This window comes from Hetaerina americana, unplaced genomic scaffold, assembly GCF_022747635.1.
Source record: "Hetaerina americana unplaced genomic scaffold, ioHetAmer1.1.p SCAF_19, whole genome shotgun sequence".
Lineage (NCBI taxonomy): Eukaryota > Metazoa > Arthropoda > Insecta > Odonata > Calopterygidae > Hetaerina > Hetaerina americana.
The window spans coordinates 4158198-4181663 of NW_027286752.1; the positions used below are offsets into that span (position 1 = coordinate 4158198).

General features: G+C 36.9%; 2 protein-coding genes across 2 annotated transcripts in view; one reads left to right on the top strand and one right to left on the bottom strand.

Annotated features, from left to right (window-relative positions):
- The window catches only part of byn (T-domain transcriptional activator brachyenteron), a 103663-nt gene extending 96252 nt beyond the window's left edge, over nt 1–7411 (top strand). Inside the window, exon 7 of the mRNA XM_071584432.1 lies at nt 6768–7411. Within this exon, the coding sequence (XP_071440533.1) occupies nt 6768–7411 (644 nt within the window). The remainder of the gene's footprint in view (nt 1–6767) is intronic.
- A 4563-nt stretch (nt 7412–11974) lies between these two features.
- LOC139687275 (protein SEC13 homolog) lies at nt 11975–15889 on the bottom strand. Its single transcript, XM_071584414.1, has 5 exons — nt 15811–15889; nt 15460–15718; nt 15142–15330; nt 14034–14273; nt 11975–12445 (listed from the first exon to the last, which is right to left on the bottom strand). The coding sequence occupies exons 2-5, from the start codon at nt 15703–15705 to the stop codon at nt 12173–12175; spliced, it is 948 nt and encodes a 315-aa protein (XP_071440515.1). The 5' UTR covers nt 15706–15718; nt 15811–15889; the 3' UTR covers nt 11975–12172.
- Between the last annotated feature and the right edge of the window lie 7577 nt (nt 15890–23466).

The following is a 23466-nucleotide window of genomic DNA, read 5'->3' on the forward strand; positions in this document are numbered from 1 at the left end:
GAGGCATTTAAAATGTGGATTTGGGGAAGGATGGAGAAAGTGATGTGGACAGAAAGAAAAACAAACAAGGAGGTGCTAGGCACGGTGGGGCAGGGGAGGGGATAGATGGATAGGGAATTCATACAAACAAATCATGATTTTTGGGAGAAATCCAATGAGGCATGGAAGATGGATGCGCATCATTTTAATTGACAATGAGATATTGAAAACTGTTTAAGAGGGGAGAATGTTAGGAAAATGAGGAAAGAGCAGCAATCGAATAGGGATGTTGGATAGATTGAAAGGAGGAAGGAAACATGCAGAATTGAAGAGGTGCTCAATGTAATGTTGGATGCCAGGTTGTGATTTCTAAAGAGAAAGGGCATTGTCACTATACCATTGATAGCTTGAGCCCATCCAAAATTTACCCTAACTGGTAAATTATCAATAGTAATAGTAATTTATTTCATATTATTTTCAAATATGGGGACTGATTAGGATATGGTTAGGTAAACTTGATCTGGCCAAGATCGAATGTCCTATGCTGGGCTCAAGTTAAAAGAAACTTAGGATTATGTATTGGCCTGTCTGGTATCATGAATTAGATGGAAACCCTAAATCAGATTTCAGGACAATAAATGCACAAAAGGTGTATTTGGGTCTCCAGAACTCTAGAATTCTATGTTTGAGGTGGCTGCAGGCTGTGGATTCATGTAAGGGCCAGGAGCATTGATTTTTATGTTTTAAACTTCCTTAGCCATAATTTGTTCAGAGAGTTGCCATGCACAGTAGCATTGCCGTAGTAGCATTGCCGACCCCGGTGGCGGCGGGGTAACGTCCTCGTCTGCCATTCCAGGGGTCGCGGGTTCGATTCCCGCCTGGGTGAGTTTCCCTCCATCTAGGGCTTGGGTGTTTGTAAATGTGACCATTGTTATCGTTGTTAACAGTTCGATGTAAAGGCCAAAATGCACTGTTTTCGGACTAATACTGAATAAATAAAAAATAAAATAAAAAAAAACATAATATGCTTATTTGTTTTGTAGACCTGTTTAATTCTTCAAACAGAACAAAAGAAACAAAATGAAATACAAAATATGAATGAAATATTAACTGTCAATTGATCACCACTGGAAATTGTTAGTAGTAAGCTTAGGCAATTAATAGTTTAATACAATGGTTTCCTACCATGTCTGACAGTTAAGATATATTTTTTGAAACCTCAGGAGGGGTTGGAGACTCTGAGCTAACAGATGCTTTGGATAATGTGTTCCTTCTTTTCATTTTGATTTCTCCAGCTTTCCACCTACTATTCTACCAATAACCAGTTTTCTGATTTTCCTGAGATTTATATTTTCTTTGTTTGATATTTTTATTGAAATACTTTTTATTTCTTTGGTTTCATTTTAGTTTTACCTCAGAAAAATTAGACACCACTCAGGGTTAGAAAAACTCACTGATAATTGGCAGCTTTGTTTTTTCTTCCTTCTACTGGACAACATTAGAGTGGAACTGAATTTGTATTTAAAAATTGGGCTGTATTGGTATTTCATGAGCATTATCTCTCTCTCTCTCTAAACTCTCTTCCTTACATTTTTAAAAAAATTACATGCATCAGTAACTCTCACAGCCAGTCCATTGCTTCCAGAATAAGAATGTACTTGTGGCCACACCAACCATAAATTCCCAATACCTTGCAAAGTTATGTTATTCCTGATTATCAAATGGCATGTTATCAGCCTTAACTTCATTGAGAAGCCTAACCCTGGATTAATAAAACAGTTTAAAATACAATATTGAGAGTTAGTGAATCCTTTGACTTTAATTTTACCAGTTCAATACATTTAGAAATCTTGAAATACTAGGTATGGAATATTATTATATTACCAAATATTGCCAGCTAATCCTTCACATGGCACTACCAAAAACTTCTATGGCATTAATATGTATGCTAAGTAGATATAGAAAATTATTAAGTAACTTGCATTATCTAAATGATAGTCTTCGTTAAAATCACTTACTCCTATGAGTATGAAATATTATTATATTACCAAATATTGCCAGCTAATCCTTCACATGGCACTACCAAAAACTTCTATGGCATTAATATGTATGCTAAGTAGATATAGAAAATTATTAAGTAACTTGCATTATCTAAATGATAGTCTTTGTTAAAATCCTTCTCTCAAAGAAAACTCCTCTGAGTATTTTGAACTGTGAAATTGCAATGCATTATGATTATCTGAATTCATTGATGTTTAAAACAGTAAATTGGTAGGCACCGAGCATAATATGCAACATGGAATTTCTACTGTCATATTTATATTCTTTCAACGTAGGTCTTTATTTATTTAATCAATCATACAGTGGGTAGAACTGCTATGTTTTTATTATTATCAAATGTAGTTCACTCGTCAATGTAGGTTCTTTATGCACACAAGACCTAAGCAATTCCTCTGCTCTAAATTCTACCTCAAACAACATTCAACACTTTGCAATCAGTGGTGCATTGAAATTAACTTTTTCAGTGCTGCATACACATATCTTCTTTCACTCCCTTTAACATACTTAATCATTTCCTCCCATTACCTTGCTTACACATCATTCTCCTCTATTTCTCAATCTTCAATGTCCCATGCTCTACATCCATTTTTCTTGCCTTATTTGAATTTCTCTGAATAGTTTTAATCTTCCCTCACCATGACCAGAACTTATTCATCTCTTTTCTATCTTACCAATTATATTTTGCCATTCTTTTCCAAACTCACCTCTCAAAAACCTCCAATATATGTTTATCCTCTTGTCCCAATGACCAATTACATATTGGGGGATTGAGATGGTGAGGTGGCTATCGTACTGGCTTCCCACCCAGAGTGCCTGGGTTCAAATCCCGGCGGTGTTGAATATTTTTCAGTGGTATTTCAATCCCTATTTAAGGTGCTTTGAGGAGGGCACTTGAGTGAGTACACCGTCCATCGGATTGGATGTTAAGCTGCTTACCCCTTGATGGCTTTCGTTAAGAATAGGCTAATGCCGATGCCGGGCTTCTCCCCACCCTTCACCCTTTCCTGTCCATCCCCAATGGTGCAAATGACCTCAGCTATCAGTCCCCTCCCCAAAAATATTACTACCATAGCCATATTACAGTATTAGAGCCAAAGATATATACTAACCATGTTTCAAAGTTTAAATCTTTTCTTGATATATTTATTTACGGCCCTGTAATAGCTCTTTCACCTTAGACATTTCTTTAAATATCCTTGCTGCTTTATCTATTCTAATTTAAAACACTCTGTACATATTTGTGACCTATTCTCCGTGTTTTTTTGTATTTCCTTCAACTGGAATCCTTCCTATTTCTTGAGGAACTTAACACCTTAGTTTTCCAATTAATCGTATTACAGAGCTTTGTTTTGGAATTTTGTACCACTTCTTCAGAAGTGATCTAATATACCTCCTAGAACTGCTTCCAGCTTCTTAATGGCCATTTTTGTGGATAAAAGAGAAATACCATATTTTTTATTGCAGACCGCTGGTCAAAATAGATATGTATACCTCATGACCAGAAAAAATATAAAGATATTACTTTGCTGCAAAGTTTATAAGGTTTTGAATAGCTCAATGCAACTTGACAAGTTCAATTGGTATCTTTTGGAAGCAAAGAGCTGTTTGCTGATGAGGTGGGGGAAATCAAGCAAGGGCTTGGTTTTGAACGTATTTGAGGGAGGACTCACCACCTAATACATTAGCATAGCCTAAATTGAAATGTATCCTGGCAACTTAATGACCTATCAGCCACACTCACAATGGATTTAGATGCATAGATACCATCAAAAGTCTCCAAAATGGGTTTAATAGTCCAACTACAGATTAATCAAGATGGACTTGCTTTGTGTTAAGAAATTATTGTCATTCCTGATAAATCATTCCTTTCCTTTCGATCACACTTTGTAAATGTGGGTGCAGAAATTTTGGGCCACCACAAAGCTCAAAGAGGAGTGGGTGTTGTGCTACGTAGAGTAAGCTGTCATTGGCTAATGCAATCACCTACAGTGCTCACAGTTAGGCACTTGCTTGGGGTTTATTCAAATAAAATGTATTATTATTACTTCAAAAAGAGTTGATCTGCCACCAGAGAGGGTGGGCATGCTGCACAAAGAGTGGTAAAAAATGAAAAAAATGTGTTTGGTAAGGGGTGCAAATGGGAAATGGAGGAGAAAGATCTGTGGGGAGCAAGATTCATGGGTGCAAATTTGGCCCTTGATAATTACAACTCCACATGCCTTACTTCTATTTGATTTCTTGTAGGTACAGTTTGTGATAAGAAGAAGATGCTCTGAACCAATCAATGCATATTTAGTAATTTCCATACATTTTTTTTGTACAGTTGAAAGAAATCTGAGGAAGCAGTGGTTATAGGAGTGTTAATGCAGTTATTTACATGAGGTTTAGAAGTAATAACTCATCCCATTTATTTAAATGAGGGAGAACAGTATGGCTAGTGTGTGACAAGGTGATAGAGGGTGAATCCAATGCAATCCAATAAAAAAAGTATGCTGATATTTTATTATTGTTATCCATTAATAAATTTTCTTTTGTCATTAATATTTCAATGGACATAAAGGTGTCACAAATTTCACTTTGATGATGTCTGGAATGAGAGTCAGCCTGATTGTGTAATGTTTTAGGCACACAATAATTAATTAATAATTTGTCATCACGGGGCAGGTTTACAGAGATTAGATTGAGGTGATTGACTTGAGCAAGATTTGGCCAAAAAAAGTTTTTTTGCCAACAAGAGTTGTTGAATGTTCATGCTGTCTTAATAGCGTGAGCTAGTGAAGCTAGCGATCACATTTCACAAGTTTCATCATATCGCCATGGATTATATAGGTGCCTAATTTCTAAATATTGAGTTATTAGTTGAAATACAATTTAACGGCATTATGGCCTTTTAATTAGAAGCTCAACATTAGATGGATTTATGTGCTTCAAATCTTTCATTAAAGCAGCTCAATTTAAACTCAAGTTTTTATCAGCACATATTTTTTGAAGTAGTTTTGAACATTTGACTTCTGGCCCTTAAGTCCAAAGTATGAGGAAGAGCTCAAGAGCCCATCAATTTTACCCAGACTAACTGAAATTATTTGCATTATGAATGCACCATGATGATAAGGGTCATCACATAGGCACAACTGATGGGCATTGAAAGTGGCAGGCAAACAGTTCTGGTGAGAATAATGCATGCAGCTGACAACCCAATTTTATAATTTGAATAAAATGGTTCAAAATCTTGATTCATATGGACTTTTGTTCACCCATGAAAGTTTTATGCATGTCTAATGATACTTTCCTGTAGGTTATTTTTTCCCAACAATATAAGTTTTTTCACTTCAGTTATCAGTTCTCATTGTCCTTAGATATGATTTTTGTTTCTCACAGATGATATTACTACTTTCAGCATAGGATGGGACTGGTTCATTAAAGCCATGCGTCATTAGTTCCATGTGTTATTACCCCAGTAAGTTAGGATGTGATGCCATGAAATTGCTAATTCTCTCATAAGACAGCATCTTACATCTAAATTTAGTCATTCTGGCCCAACACACTGATATCATTAGTCCAGCTCATTAGGAAACCTCTCAGATTTTGCCTACAGGCTGTCACCTTGTACAAACAAGAAAAATAAGAATTCCAGAAGAAATAATCTCCCAAACAGAAGAAAAAGGTCCCTCACAATATTTTCTGGGTCTTATAGAATGCTTTTTACAATTACCCATTATCATACACCAATCCTATCTCAAGTTAAAGACTTTGTTCCACAGATCACTTGCGAATCAAGTTCCATGTTAAGTCTCAATGTATAATGTGTAAAATTTTATTGCTTTATCCTGCCCCAGTTCATCCAACAGTCAGTCATGAGCCATCATTCAACCAACTTTTAACATTCAAGAATTAACACCAAAGTTCAAAATAGATATTGCTCAAATTTGTACAATTAACATCACAGTATTGTACTTTGGTTAGCATCAAATGGAATCCTGTGTGGATGCTATCTTCACAATGTGAGATTAAACAAAATATTCCAGTGGCCAAAAATATTTAGATATAATATTTTCCATGCTATGTCTTAGTGAAACAATCAAAATAGATTATCCACCTCACATTGAATTCTACATTGTATTTATACAAATTCAAAGATTTAAGATATTAAATTTTCCTATCTGCTGGGCCAAATTTAAAATATAAGGACAATGTGATCAGTAATGCTTATTCCCCCAGTCACTTTTGAAATTGTAAATGTAAGCTGTATTCATGAGAAGGGAAGTGCTCACTGCATTGTTAAATTAAGCCTCTCAGACAAATTGTGGATAATGTATATACAAGGGTAAATCAATAAATAAGTCTACAAATCATTCAGGCGGTCAATGTTTTGAAAATGATGATGCTATAGCCCAAGAGGCGTTGGCTGTGACAGCAAACAAAAGACTTCTTTGCTACTGGCTATCAAGGACTTGTAAAGAGATAGGGTAAGTGTCTGAATGTAAAGGACTAATATGTAGAAAAGTGAAAAAATTTCAGGAAGTTATTTTCATTATTTATTCCTCTATCCAGTTTTGTGAGTTATTTATTGACTTACCCTTGTATATTTGGATATGATAAGCAGAGGTAATGACCATTTTTTCAATCACAAAATTCATTTCACAGGGACCTCAAAGAGTACTAGAGCCTTTGAAATATATTTGAAGTCGCATGGTCCAGTTGCTATAACAAATTATCCTCTCTTTCAGCCTCTTACGTTGATCACACTCACCAGGAAACGACCTACACGCCGGCAGGGCACACGGCGTACACACTGGGCGGAGGTGCTTGGTCACCCTCCCCCTCTGCACCCTCCACAATCAGCTGGGTCCCCGCCTCCTCTTCCTCATCGTCCACCTCACCCCCAGCGCCATCACCCTCTTCAGCACCATCACTCCACCCAGCCATATTGTCGGCGCCATCAAGTCCATCACCCCCCAGGGGGGGGAGTCACCACGAGGGAGGGGGTGAGGGCTACCTCTGCTGGTCATCAACGGCAGCTGCCGTTTCTGTAATCAACCCAGACACTGGGCCGGCGGCCTCGCCTGGGCATCCAGGAAGTCCAGGGACGACCCTCCCACACCTGTACCACCACTCGGTGCACCACTACCACCCTCACCAAACCACCACGGAAGAATATGAGCAGGCACTTGCTGCCGTACACCACCATCACCATCACCATGGTGATTCCTCGTCTCCCCCAGTGACGCAAAGGTCTCCTTTGCCCTCGACCCCTCCTTACGATGCCCTCGAGAAGGCCGGAGAGGAGTATGGAGAGGGCAGTGGGGGGGGCACCGAGGGAGCATCGCCAAACCACTCGTGGAGCCCGCTGACGCCACCGACGGGCATATGACGCTAGGCACAGGGGCGTCCCTTGGCTGGGAACGTCTGACCTAGTTCTCATTTTACCACTGCGTACCCAAATAGGACCTGATTGAAATTTTATAAGTTATTCTATTCCAGGAGAACATGTCTCACCAAGGAATGAGATGGATTTTGTTGGCGCAATGGGACACAATGAAATTCTCAATGGTGTGCTTCATGATTAAGCCATCCAGTTACGTCATATTTGTTATGGATTAACATAGTATCCCAATGCAATTAATGTAGGCATTGGGTGATACTATTGCTGCAACTATAGCTTGTTGTATTGATGAATATAAGGTATCAATGGCTGCTAGACTGGTAAATTTGGTACTACAAATGTGTAGTTCAATTGAATGACCAATGAACTTCTCCAAAATGGAGACTCAACCTTGGCAGCTTCAGAAGTGGCAAGTAGTGAAGTTACTAGAGTAGAAGCCAAAGATAAAGGCACATTTTAAAGACAGTGTATACCTGATTTCTGTTATTCCTCTCTCAATGAATATTTATAAATTCAATGCAAGGTATTCGTGCAAAGCACAATACTGTGTAGATCAGGGTGGAATTATTAAATTGAAGGATTTGATAAAACAAAGTTTGGTACAAAAGTTTGCCTGAAGGTAACATTATGGTATCACTTTCCATGTTAATCCCACATATGGAAACATTAAAAGAGATTTATTTGTTAGGAGGTACTTGAGAACTCCTAGCAAAAAAATAATTTTTAGTTCAGCACAAATGGTTTTTTCAGTCTCCAGTGTGGTTGATATCCCTTAAATGGCAAAGAACTGCATGCTTCATTGCTAAATGAGTAGGTGGAAATGGAATACTTTGGAGTCACAGCAAATAAATCACGAGGCCCATATACTTACAATGAAACTTACATTGCAATATGATGATTCATTTTTACTGGTACTCTTTCCACTGGGAAAATTTTATGAAGCTCTTCACTTAACAAATTATGTCAAAAGAAGAAAATGCACTGTACAATGTCAACTCAGAAATTTGTAGAGATATCAACCACAGTCGACTCCAAAGGTGAGGGTAAAGCTCTTTTGTACAAAACTGCAAAATATTTGACCTTCACATATCAGGGCAAAGTAGCCTGTTTCTAACCCTGTGGTACTGTCACAGTAACTTAATTCCAGATATACGATTCATAGTTTGAGATTCTAGATTCATAGGGTTGAGGCCTCATATCCACCTTCAAGCAACGCTACAATTATGACCATGCAGATCCGCTACCAAGTCAGGCCAGTCTGCTATGGAACATAGGTATTTGGTGAAATAAAATGTTTTCTCATTTCAACCAATAACACTGATCAGTCTCTTAATTCAAAGTCCTTGATGTGTGACACATGACAATAAAAACTCCATATCAAACTGAAATGTCAAGGTTGAAAAGATTCATAACAGATGCGTGGGAATAGGACATGAGAGATGAAGGGTGGATATGAAAAACATTTTTATTAGAGGGTGATTAAGGAGAACTCTTACTAATGAGGGAAATGTCCTCTTAATGAGTGTACATTTTTATATGATTACCATGTTTTACATGTTCATGAACAAAATTGTTTTATGATGACCACTTGCACAAGAGGGATTCTGATGCCATTAAAGCTGTCGTCTGTGTCAGTTGACTGCTAAAAGCGTCCAGTCATGGAGCTTACAACAGCATACAACAGTGGAGGCTTATTAGCCTCCACTGTTGTATGCTGTTCTGGATGCATTTAAATACATAAACAAGGTATCTCCTTTTAGCCTTCAAGAAATTCTCCAGGAATTAATTTTTCCCATTCTTTCATCTGCAGTCCATATTTTTTGTTCTCTTCGGGACATTCTGCAAATTTTACTAAAATGATTCACCTGAACAAAAATATCAACAGTGGTAGAAGAAAAATTTATCAAGTGAATCAAATTAAGAATTAATTATTCATCGAACAATGTGCAGCGTTAAATCACTCAATGCAAGAAAATTGCTGGGCAACCAAGATGAGGTTAAGAAGGATATGAAAATATTTGCTCTAAAAATAAAAAAACACAGCTATTCAGGTATCATGAGTAAAATGAAGGTAAAATAAAACTTCCAACATATAAGTGAAATGGGACAGGTTTTCAATAATATTAGGATTTGGGGAAGTGGACTGTTGCAGAAAATTTTCAAAAATATATGGCAGAATATATTTAACCATTCTCCTGCACACAGATTGCAAAGCACAGGTGGTAAAGGATAACCCATTTTATTCCTCTTCCTAACACTTTCCATTTCACCACTTGCACCTGTGCAGTTTGAGACGTACTATCTGAGGATGTCATTTATCCATCCAACACACTCCTACTACTTTCTGTAATACAATCATTACAGGCAGTTCTCACTCTATCAAACGTCTTCTCTAGGAAAAATAGGAAACAGAAAAATGCATTCTGTATGTATTTTACGTTACCCTTCATTAGTGATCTCTTTACTGGTATGGCATCCCGTGTCTCTCCCCTTCATGAGCCCCTACCGAATATCCCATAAGTAGTACTTCTATGGCTGCCTTTCCCTTTTTTGGATTAGGAACAAACACTGATCTTAGGAAATATTCTGCCTAAATTTCCCTCTCATAAATGCTACGAATTAGTCCATTAAAACTCTTCCATGTTTCTCTAAATCCTCAAGTATGAGTTTTCATAAATCCCAAGTATTTCCCATGGAATGTCATCTAATTTATGCCATGAACTGATTTGATTCAAATTCCCTTAATGTACTTTTATATCTTACCTTTAAGATACCTGGACCTAAGCTATTCTCATCTACTTGTTCTCCTTCTATGGCTAACCTTTATGTCTTCAACATAAACTTTATTTTATTTATTTCACATTAATCCGAACACAGCACTTCGGCCTTAACACCAGAATTTTTTCTAAGAATGATATAACAATATAAACAATTGCAAACACCAAAGCCCTAGATGGAGAAAAACCCACCTAGGTGGGAATCGAACCAGCAGTCTCTGCATTGGCAGGCTAGGACGTTATCCTGCCGCCACCAGGGCTAGCCATTCCTCTTAATATTCCTTCCATCTCTCTTGAATCTTCCCTCATTCAATTAACATTTTTCCTGATTAATCTACATTGTATGAAATATAATACATTGTCCGCAAGAATAGATTCATTTGAAGAAGTGGAAGAGCTAAAAACGTCTGAATATTTTGTCATTTTTCACTGGCTCCATGACAGCTCAGCACAGATTGGTATAACTTGTTAGTCTCAGTTTCTCTGATATCTACATCATGAGCATCTTATGAAATCCAAAGCCCAGATATGGTTGTGATGGTCAGCAGAAGGCAGTTCGGTTGGACCTCCAGTTCTTTTAAATTTATTAATGGAAGAAATGGGAAGAAAGGAATATTAAGGGCTGCCGGGAAGATTGAAAGCAGATAGGGAGCTTATTCATTAAGTTTTGCAGATAATCAAGCCTTAGTTAGCCCGTCTACAAAGGGATTACAACCGCTGCCAAGTGCATTGGAAGATCAGAATGATAGGAATGGGAGGGATAATCAATGATAAGAAAACAAATGGAAATATGACTGCAATAAATAAGGAGGGTATAACAAACATTAAAGTTGGAGGGTATACAATCCATTAGGTATAACAGTTCATATTTCTACAAAAACATTTGGATGAAAATGAGCAAATTATACACAGGGAAGATTAAATATAGAAATACATTAGGGAGAGAAGCTTTTACATTGGGGAGGTAGTTGATGACAAGGACAACAAGCAAGAATGTTACGAAAAGATTACTTGCTGTACATTGATGTAGTTTAGTTTTACACGGCTTGGAAACAGTCATTGAGGCAAGAGGATAAACATTGAGATTGGAGTCTTTTAGATTGGATTTTGGAGAAGGATAGAAAAAACAAAATAGAATGAGAAAACAAATTGAATCCCAAGCAATTCATGGAGGGGAAAAAGCTGCTGGGAGAAATATGAACTCAGGACAAGCTTTGGCAAAGCTTAGTGAGCAAAAATGGTAAAAGGTTTACGGGATGAGGGGAATGGGCCCCACAATTCACAATTATTGGTAATCATGATCATGTCTACCTATATCATATTCTTGTTTGGCCATAACCCAAGCCATCCATTCATATGGTAATGGCTTTTGAGTGCTGAGGAATAATACATAAATGATTCTGGATTGAATGAAGGAAGTGCGCAGAGTTTAGGAATGGTTTATTGCACCACAGGGTGTTTCGGGTGTCCATGTATAGGTTTGGAAGTCCTAGAAGTGTAGTATTGGTCACTCCATGCCCATTAAATATCTAACTTGGCTATTGTTTTACTTCTACTGACAGTAAAAGCCACAGTTTATCAGTACCCACTCTTAAAAATGAACATTATGTTATAGAAAATAAGAAAATATAAACAATCTAAAAATAGTCATGGCTATAAAAATTTAGCCAGAGGGTTGCAAGTAGAAGCAAGGGTTGTCTGAGGAGAAGTAAACTCTATCACTGTATCGAATTCAACAAATTCAGGTTTTTAATATATTTGTAATCAATGAATTTAAACCAGAGATCAAATGAAATTGTATAGACACAACTGTGTATAATTAAAACAATGATATATAAATGCCAAAGAAATTCCACTAACTATTTCAAGTGTTACAACTGTCGTACACTGACAATTGTACTTCAATCATTCATTATCACAAAAACATTGTCAAAATCCATATCCGCAGTCCATTTTCCGAATCGAAATTAATTCACGTCACCATCTCTTCACCGCTGGTAACCTTTGAGCCATTCATGGTAGTGAGCCTTCCATTGTTGTTGGTTATGTCACTCAAACACTTCCACTTCCCCTCCAAGTCCCTCTTCCAAATCATAACCTTTCCATCTCCAGCAGATGCAGCCAACACTAAGCCAATCTGGGACCAACTCACGTCCCAAACTGGCTCATCAAATTCATGCACCACGGTTAGTGTCCACGATGATAAGGACAGACCACTGCTCGTCCAAACCATCACCTGCTTGTCCTGCAAAGCAAAGTTAGAATTGCACATAAGTTTATTTAAATTTGAATTTTAGAATACGTAACACTTACACAATACCTATGTATTACTTAAATATAGTAAATGCATAACACTTATAAATCGAATTATCCAGCAAAAGATGAAATTACATGAGATATTACACATTTGGGTAAATGAAGAGGTCGCACTTGATGCTATGGCAATCAGCAATAGTATTTTCTCATGTTGACTGCCTAGTAAAAAAATCCATGACAATACTCTGAATACCCTGTATTACATAATATATAAATCCCAATATCTCACAATTTAAAGGCTTGCAAGGATTTATACCTCAGCATGCAAATACTTGTAATTGCTAGAAATGTACCTGAAATAAAACACCATATAGCAATGAGGGATAGGAATGCAGTGATCAGCGAGTAATATGGGTATGAGCTGTATATGGAGACAGCTGTATGATTTTGAAATAAAAAACATCTCAATGAAGCAGCAATACTTACCTGTATGGCAAAGAGTCACTGCTTAGGAAACCTTGCTCAAAATTATTACATGTATAGGGGGTGCATGATAAATGTCAAAAGACCATCTATGCATCAGAGACATGATTTTATAGGAATTCTTATGATGGGGTATTGAGGTGTCGTGGTGGCTTATCTAATGGCTTCCCACCCCTAAGGTCTGGTTTCAAATCTGAGAGGTGGCAGGATTTTTTCAGTAGCAGCATCTCGATTCCTACTTCGGCTTCTAATGACTGGAGCTGCTTGGGCTGGAGAATATGCCATTCGTTGTCCATTGGATGACATGTTTAACTTTGTCACTCCTAGATGCCTTTCATAGTCGAGTAAGCTAATGCTGATAGCGAATTTATATCCACCCTTCTTTGTTCATTCTCTGAATATTTGCCAGCCCCGGTTGCAGCAAGGTAATGTCCTCACCTGCCAACCCAGAGTTCGCAGGTTCAATTTCCAAATAGGTGGGTTATCCTCCACCTAGGGTTTGGGCGTTTAGATGGTATTCAATGTGATGTACAGGGGTTAGGTGGAAGAAGGGACCATGAAATTTCATTCTCACCCCAATTAAGTCATTAAATAAATAAATAAAATATACTTCCCAAACCGAATCACTCACATATGGTGCATACGACCTCCCAAATAATTTCTACTACTAATTATTTTATTGTTACAAGTATTTATGTGAAGTATCATCAATTCAAACAGCTTATTAAGGGCAAATGCTCCTTTTTAGAATGTGACTAAAAAAAAGACTATGACTTTACTTATCATTTATCAACACCTAAATCACGTAATAAAGGTATATATCTTACATGAGTAGGATGAATTATCCAAAATACTGCAAACACATGCATTATTTGTTATTCAACAGGAATATTTATGAAATTATAATAGGAGTAGATAATAATACGCATTCAATCACAAGTTTTCCAAGGAGCCATGTGCAGTGGAAATTCAATAATGCAGAGTGGAAACAAAAGTCAGCTTTTTATTCAATTTAGGTTTATTACGTGAAATGGAAATGATAACCCCATAATTGAAGTCCAAAGCATAACATTTATGATGAGCCAATAACTCACTTGTGAACAGGAAGCTATCCGATGAACTTTATCACCAGAAATGGGAGCCCAGGCAACACCTTGAACCCAGTCAGCGTGACCTTCCAGGCTAGCCACGAGATTCCACCCACCCCCTTGGTTGATGTCAGCCTCCTTCCACACTTTGACAAAATGATCACAACCCCCACTCACTAGGCATTTCTCGGGGCCTTCAGAACACCAGCTGACTGAATTGCAGCCAACAGAATGAGCATTGTGAATCTGAAATGGAAGTAAAACACGGCTGAATCAAGGATTAAGGTCTGAATTAGTCAGTTATCTCAGCCTAGCAAGGAAGTCTTGAATATTTTAACACTAGGCAATGGACATAATTTTCACGGTTAATCACAACTTTCAATATCTGAGTAGTTATACCAGCTATAAGTATATAAGTCATAACATACATATGGGATTTAAGTACATTTAAAATTTTACAGATAACATAGAAATATTGTTGCAACACAAGAGAAAAACCACACAAAATTGTGAAATTCAATGTTTTTCATATTTATTTTTTAAATTTCAACTAATGAGTAATACAACACAATCGCAGTATTTGCTTTTGAATTGAAGTCACAACAACTATTTTTACTAAAGCAAATGGGCACTTACGACCACTAACACTGGAAAGACTAATATATAATGTGGATGAATAAAACGCCACTTGTAACATGCCTTTGAAGTGACTGAAAAATTGGTTTTATTCTACAAAAATACGATTTTATATGGTGCCAATAACTTGCAATTGTGAATTGCTTTCAAGTTAGCACTATTCGTCATCACAAGATGAGGGTGAAATTTCATAGCCAGCTTGGGAATGAATAATATTCGCACATTCATAAAATGCTTACAACGTTCACAAAAATTTTAAATTAAAAATCTCTTTGCCAATTTAATTCCGATCTGTACTCATAGTGTAAATCCTACCATAACTAAATCTATGACCAATTATCATTGCAGAGAAGTACAAGGGCTAACACCATGGAATTAACTATTAATACACCACTGCAATAATTTGAAATATATGAAATTATATTCTAATTAATCTTGCAATGAGAATAAATATGAAAGGCATATCATAATATCCCACCTTTCGCGCCTCCCAGCCTCCACCTTCAGTGTACGAAACAACCGATATAGTACCGTCTGAACTACCACAAGCAAAAACAAGACCGCATTCTGGTGGACCCCAGTCGACAGAATTAACTGAAGAGGAATGGTTAGCATATTCATAGTGCTTAATCCATTCACCGGGCTGCGTCTCTTGCCATACAATTACCTGAAACGGTCAGTAAAAATGACTTCAAGATCAACCATTACAAGGAACACATAATCATAAAATGATAAAATGAAAACTTAAAAATGGAATACGTTAACATCCTTAGTAAGCAAAATTATTTTCAAGTACCTTCCTATCATATGAACAGGAGGCTAACAGATTTCCGAACTTTGGATTTGCCCAAGATACTTCCCAAACAGCTGCTTCATGGCCAATAAGTTTCGCAATTGGAATTTGTCTTCCATTTTCCACATGAAATAATCTCACAGATTTATCAGAAGACGCTGTGGCCATTCTAATCCCGTAATAATCCAGTTTTGCATCATGTATCATATCTTCGTGACAGGTATCCACGGTATTTAACAACGACACCATAGTTATAGTCAGTCTACAAGGGAGAAATAAGGGCCGATTACATACCAGTTTAATTAATTAATAATGTACGCGAACGTTTATATTTTAAACATGAAAAAAACTCACGGTTTCTCAGCTTTCAATGCGAAACATGCCAATTACCCCAACTGCTAAGATTCTTAAATTGCGCACACGTCACTTCAACTTTCGAGATCAAACGAATCGAATAGCTGAAATATCATTTCGTATGGATTATTACTAATATATTTAAGAAAATAATGATATAATAAACAATATATTATTATATACAGTATTATAGATCAATATAAAGGGTTATAAAGACTGTTTAGAGAAGTAAAGTTACAGGAAGTCGCTAAAATGTTTCAAACAGGAAGTCCGTTTGCAGGGCGCGCAAAGTCGCTTTCAAAGTGTGGCGCAATCAAGACAAGAAAATACATAACAAATACCGCGATAGGACTGCCAGGAATAATTGTGAGTATTTAAAATTTTATTGAATTACTATTTAGTGTACAGTTTATCATATTTTTCGGAACGTTAAAGGCTGTTACGCATGGTTTTGGCTTATATTAGATATTGCGAAATTCCAATTGATGTTCTCGAAGATCACTGGTTGAGGAAATCTTCTTGGAAGAAGAATTAATACATTATAACATAAGCTCTTACCGTTAGTCTAGTAATTAGGACTTTAAAAAATATTATTTTTAAATATTTCTACAAAATTCTTTATTATCTCTGTGCCATTACGTTATCATCATGCTGGCACATTCAAAATATTATGTCAAATATGTCACAACACCATACGCGTCGTGAAAGATATTAGCACCGGACTAACCTGATAGATATATATTATTTTTTCATTTTTAACTTCATCAAATTAAAGTAGGATAAGTAGGTTACTAAACGTATATATTAGACAAAATATAAAGTAGTTAATTAATCAAAAAGGCAAGTTCTTTGTCTACCCTCAGTCTCGTGATTATAATTCTTTAATAAACTTAGAGCTTTAGAAAAAGCATTGCCGGCCACTGTGTGTGATTGCTTTAAAAATACTCTGGAAAGTTACATTTAAGTTTAAAATTGGCATTTCAAAACACATTAGCATGAACGGTATTTCTATGCCCGCTGCGTATAGCTGCATACCAAATTATTTATATGAAAGAAATTATTTTCAACCAATCCACAATTTTAATTTGTCATCCAATTACGTAATTTTGGCTCTACGTTAGTTCATGGAACACCTTACAATTTTTATCTTTCAGCAAATACTTCAGCGATTTACATAACTTGCAACAACTTGTAACTCATTTTGTTCCTGTGGCATATTAAATACAAAGAATGGGAATTCAGTAAAATGTTAACATTAGATAAATTTATTTAGCCAATTAAATACTATAATTTTACTGTCACTCTTCAGACGGTAAGTCAGTGATATTGACATATTATTTGAACTGTGCTGGCTTAAACAAGGTGGCAGAAGCTACTTTGCTAAATAGATGAACGTAAAATATGTGAAATGTGTTTTTCTTTCGTGCTTAAAAGAGGAATAATGTGGCCGTGGCTCTAATTTCGTGATGGCGAGTTTGGATACGTTACCATTGTAGATTTGAACGGCATTACCGATTTTCCCTTAGTTCTCAGCACCCCAATAGGTAGCAGCGCTAATTTGAAAGGCCGAGCTATCTCACAAGTAGTTTGGAGAATATGCAATAGGTGGTTCGACTATCGCTGGACTGCCATCTTGACAGCTGTAGTTTCTCTTTATTAAGTGCGAATAGTGAATTCGTGTGATTATGTGACTTTAATGACACTAAGGGTGCATTGTTTTTCCTTCGGAATGGGGTGAATGGTGAGTACAACGATTTATCCTATCATCCGCCAAATTTTTTTTCGGTGATACTACTTTGTTTTGTGAATTACTCAATTAAAGATAGGTCTTCACCCTCGATGTTTTGATTAGATTTTTATTTACCCTTTTAGTGTTATTTATGTATTGAATCTTCGGATATGAAGCAGCAAGTATATGTTATATGTTCCCATTGGTTTTTCTGCGCTACTGGCTTTTGTAGCCGCTGTCTAAGTGAAATAAAATGCTACCATTTTCAATTTGTTTCTCTATGTTATTGTTCGAATACTATCTTGTTTATCATTTCACATTAATGATATTATGAAAAATAAGATAAACATGAATCCTTCCCTGAACCGTAGCAGTGCTCATGAAAACTCTGCACATTTATGGCAAATTACTTAAGAGAATCAGCGTTATTTCATACGCTGTTTTCATACCACAATGTGAGTAAGCGTATCAATTGTAATAATTGTCATTGTCCTTAAATTTGGCCCTGTCAATTTGTGATTCTAAAAGGAAATTTATTTGCTGCATATGTCACGCATCCAACTGCTAGGTTTACGTAGTAAACATCCAGTGCGCGGTGCATTATTCTAATTTGCCGGTGTACTCAGCTTTTCTGTCCCGGTTTCTACTATCGATCGTGCATATGCAAAGGTATTTCTGTTGAGGGAAAGTTCATTTTATTCATCTGTTTCAATTACGAATTTTGAAGGGCCCGATATTTGTTAATTTTTTGGTGTCTCGGGTAATGTTTGTGAGAGAAATTGCCCTGGTAGTAATGTACCAGTTCTATATTTTGTAGAATGTATATTTAACCCCAAATTTATTTAATTTGAATGACTTGGGGTAGGATACACTTTGATTAAACAACATTTTTTTCCGTGGTTATATTGATTTTGAGTTTAGCGACGAAATGAGAGTGCGGTTTTTAGCTTCCATAAATGTTTGCACGGTTGGTTGATAATTTTTAGGTTTTGAATTACTGTAGCACTTTTCCATTGCATTTATGCATCGTGGAAAACTTAATGTGGTAATTATTCTAGGCCTGGTGTGGTAATAAAATGAGAATGTATTGTACGATATCTGTAAGAAATCTTAAATATTGAAGCTGCGCGCTCCGTTAGTCATTTGTTTTCCAATTAGGCGTTCGCCCGATTCAAAACTAAGAAACTCGTTCATACATAATGACTGTTATTGGCTAATATGGTTTCTTGGAAGTGGGGGAAAGTTTTACAATTTAAATTTTCATTCAGAAATGTACAGTATGCATCTGTGAATCCATTTCTTAAGTTGAAATGTGCTAATTAAAGAATATGGTAGCTTGTTTCACCTGCTTAGGGAAATCGTGCTTTGAAAAATCGTGAATCATGCGCAGCAATTCTTCTACGTGCGAATTAAAATCGCGTGGAAGTTGATTGTTTACTTTTTCGAACTCTGTTAATTTTTACATATCAGAGAAATCTCTCGAATGGAGAGAATTTGAAATTTAATTCATCAATTTGCTTTAAAATCTGTTCTTTCCATATTGCGCATGTCTTCTGGTTGGAAAACTGGCTGGCCACTTTGTTCAGTAGTTTTTGCGTATTGACTTTATTCACGAAGGAGGAATTTCGGAATCTTTTATTTGATTTTCATATAATTTACGTGGTGAATAGATCTTTATTACCTTGTAGATTTGTAGATATAGGCCTCTTTTGCCCTGTTGAAACGCAAAGCCTTTGATTATTTCTTCGTGCTTTAATAATGGGTTTCCGCAAAGTCTCAACCATTGCTAAAATCTTTTAGCATTGATTAGTCTTCTTGAATATTGAAAATTGTTTTGCATTAGTGCCATTTAAGCAGCATCATTGCATCGCCATAGGAAGAACATCAGAAATCATTCAGAAGTTTAGGCTTTAAAGTTAATAGGTTGCCCTGTCTCGGTTCCGATATTTGGTGAATTTATTCTGTTCTACTGGGTGCTACAGTTTCATATATTTTGGTATGTCGTCGAACGTTTTAAAATCGAATCAACGCGAAATTATCACCCATTCTTACAGTAGCAGTAGCAGTAGGTATGTCTAAAATTGACCTGCTATTAAATAACCTCGCTTCTTAAAGGGGACGGTGGAATTCCTGAAATGTCATTCCTACTTAAGTACTAATGCATGTTTTATATTCGGAGGAAGGGTCAATTTTTTTCGCTATTGCCGTTCAATTTCAACTGAAATTTCTACAACGGAAGGCGCCAAGGGGTCTGCAGCTTAAAGCCCCATCCGATGGACGGCAAGAGTAGGATATATATAGTGCGTACCACGGGAAAGGTATCTCGTCAAATCTTTAGATCGTGTTATTGGTCTCATATTTGAGGATTTATTACAAAAGAGCTTTCCTTTAAATGTTTACACATGTGTGTTTATATAAACATATCTTGAATTAAATGTATACATTTATATTTATCTTAAATTCCTCACATCTTCTGTCGTCTATTCCCCTTTGATGGGCGAATCAGCTCCCTGACGCCATCTCCTGGCCAAAGATTCAGGGCACTGGGTCGCATAAATCCCCCCAGATTTTAGTGTAAATTAAGTTTTCTCGTAGCTCAAGTGGTTTAGAGCATCGGCCCGACACGTCGAAAGATCCGTGGTTCAAGTCCCGGTCAAGGAACCCGGTCAAGGAAATATCTTTATACTTGGCGTCTGCTCGATTCCGCCTTCCCCACCCCTGTGTTTGTCTTTTATATGTGTTCCTATCCTTTTCCTTTTACCTATATTCATGCATGAATATTTGTTCGCCATATTTGGGGGTTTTCGTGTTTGATATATGTGTATCAAATACAAATACTCTTTAATGCGAAGCGTAGTTATGCACGGCGCAGAAACATGGCCACTGAAGCTGAATGATACATTTAGATTGGAGGCTTTTGAAATGTGGGAATGGAGAAGGTGAAATTGACCGAAAAGAAAATAAATGAGGAAGTTCTAGGTATGGTGGGCGAGGAGAGGGGATTGCTGGGAGAAATCATAAGGGGGCACGAAAATTGATGAAATGTATATTGATTGGCAGTGGGTTATTGAAGACTGTAATAGAGGGGAGAATGTTAGGCAAACGAGGAAAGGGCAGGAATACTTGTTGGATAGGATGAGGGGAGGAAGGAATTACACAAAAATAAAGAAGGGCTTGTTGTAGAGTAGAATATTGGGTTGTGTTTTGTTGGGGGAAGCAAAAAAAAATATTATGGGGGATCGAGATGGTTCGGGGGCTAACGTACTGGCTTCCCACCCAGAGGGCCCGGGTTCAAATCCCGGCGGTGTTGAATATTTTTCAGAGGTATCTCGATCCCTACTTGAGGTGCTTTGTGGAGGGCACTTTGAGTGAGTACGCCGTCCGTCGGATGGGACGTTAAACTGCGGATCCCTTGGCGCCTTTCGTAAAAAGTAGGCTAATGCCGACGCCGGGTTTCTCTCCACCCTTCATCCTTTCCTATCCATCCCTTATGGCGCAAATGACCTCAGCAGTCGGTCGCCTCCCCTAAATACTGCTACTACTACAAATATTATTTCTATTTTGTTTCTCCTGTCTTTATGTTTGAAATATTTATTGGGTAATTTTGTCCATAAAAAATATGAGCCTTTCACAAATTATTAGAGTACGGTCATGCCCTCAGTCCTTCGTGTAGTAAATTTTGTCCCTGATTGTATCGCTAGTCTATTAACTGTGCACATAAAATCCTCGGGTATTACTCAGTGAAATCATAAAATGTACATTAAAGTTAAATTGTAAATATTTGCCATTTTTCCAACAGTGAACTCGCTAATTACATGCATGAGCACCGGTCAACAGAAAGCATTTTTATTATTTTTCACTCATGAACGTACTACTGTTGTTTTTATAGAACTGCAAACAACTTCACGGATAACGTATGTGATAGATGACTTGCGAAATTTTTCTTTTCTTATTGCAGACTTTTAAGAATTTAAATGTCCACTCGTGTCGTCGCGAGTACGCGAAGTCATTTTTCTCGTCAGAGTAAAATTCCGCTTCTAATTCTAGCAATGTGTCCAGTTCTCTTTCTTGTAGACTTCCTGCGACTAAGGCGTTATTAGCAGCTTAAATTTAATGCATCTCACTCGTCATTTTGTTTTAAACAATTTGTTTCATGTGCTGTACAACCTCATCCATATTCTGCCTTAAACGTTCAGCACATCCGTGAACTACTTAATTTTCTTCGCTTATCGCGACTAAGGACGTGTTAATTGCGTATCCTGACGGTGTCAGTCACCGATTTCGCTTGCTGGTGTCTATAAACTTGAAATGTTTTCAATCAACGTGCCATTCTGCTCCGGAAAGCTTGTTATGTGCGAGATTTACCTGGAATGCTCCAAGGGATTTTAAATTAAATTTATTTCGAGGATGTTGTGGGCTCTGGTGTAGTTTAATGCCCTGACTTCTCATTTACTCTTCATTAATATATTATTTAATGGGTGAAATAACTCTGAAGTAAAAAATATCTGTGTATCAGGCCTGCGTATTTTCACCACTGACCAACCTTCTGGTACCCTTCTATTTTTTCTTAAAATCTGTTCCATTGTGTCCCAAGGTGTTGATCTGGCACTTCTGTTCACTATAGTGGCCCAATTTCCTTGCCTCTTCCTCACTTCTGTGACATACTTCTCGTATGTATTTGGTCGTTCCAATCCACATCCAGTGCCGGTTTCCAAGGCTCTATTCTTCCACATCAACATCATACCCTGCCAGCTACAGCTAGGGTATTATGGCAGGGGGTCATTCCACACCGGGCATGCAGCATCAAAATTAAGCGTTGTTAATTGGTTGGTTACAATAGAATAAAATGCATATGTGGAAATAATTTTTAAAACAGTTTTCATGCACTATATTTACCCTGAAAATACTTTTATACGCATGCTAGACGATATATTATTAAGGAGAACAATAAAATAGACCATGGCTGATTTGCTCTTCCATTCAGAAAGCACTTATACAATTGATTTAAATTCTTAGAAATTACTCGACTGTTCAATAATAACATTACAAAGTGTAAAGTATATGCAGAGAACTCTTAACCCGTGTAAAATCCATTGTTTAGGGCAAAGACGAGGAATTTAATAGTTATTGGTGGCTACAGCAGGTGAACGACACTGCTTTTCACTTGTGCACATGAAAACCTCGTTGAAGCATTTGATTCTCGTGTGTCTTGTACCTTTTTCTTATCGTTTTTCGTTACTTTGTTAAAAATATTCTGTTATATAAATAATTTGATGTGGGCAGAGAACACCTCCCTTTCCCACGCGTTGCATACTACGGAATGTTTTGAGTCATAGTTAATGTGAATGGCAATTGGCAACCGAATCCTTTCCTTCCAGCCGTCTCATATTTTGTAGCTTAGTATTTCCTTTGGCGTGAAGGTTTTTCTTACAGTTTTTCTTAATGTTGAAGGAAGTTTCCTCTGGTTCGCGTGAGAAGTTCAGCTTTCATACCTCAAAATAAATTGATTTAAATTCATTAGTCTTAAATGCAGTCGCAATTAGTCCTTTTAGCCTCGCCTAAATCTGCACAATACGCCGCAAGGTCGTGGGCGTTGGGCAAAAAGCTATGTATGCAGAAGTGTTAGTTCTTGCATACATTTTAATGTATATTCGCTCATGTTCAGAGACGCTCGCATGCATGCATTCCTGAATACATCATGCAGTATTTTGTGTGTTTGACGAAATAATAAAATTTGCTCTTTTAAGTCAGTAAAAAATTAATTTATCAATAAAAAACGAAACATCTCATTAAAAAAATTTTCTCTCGACTCCTCTATTGACTCTCGTGGAAGTCTCGAAACTCTTCGTATTCGGTATGTGGACTATTTTCTAAGTTGAAGATACACGAAGTTAGGGTAGCATAAGTTAATTTTTCCTACGAATAAA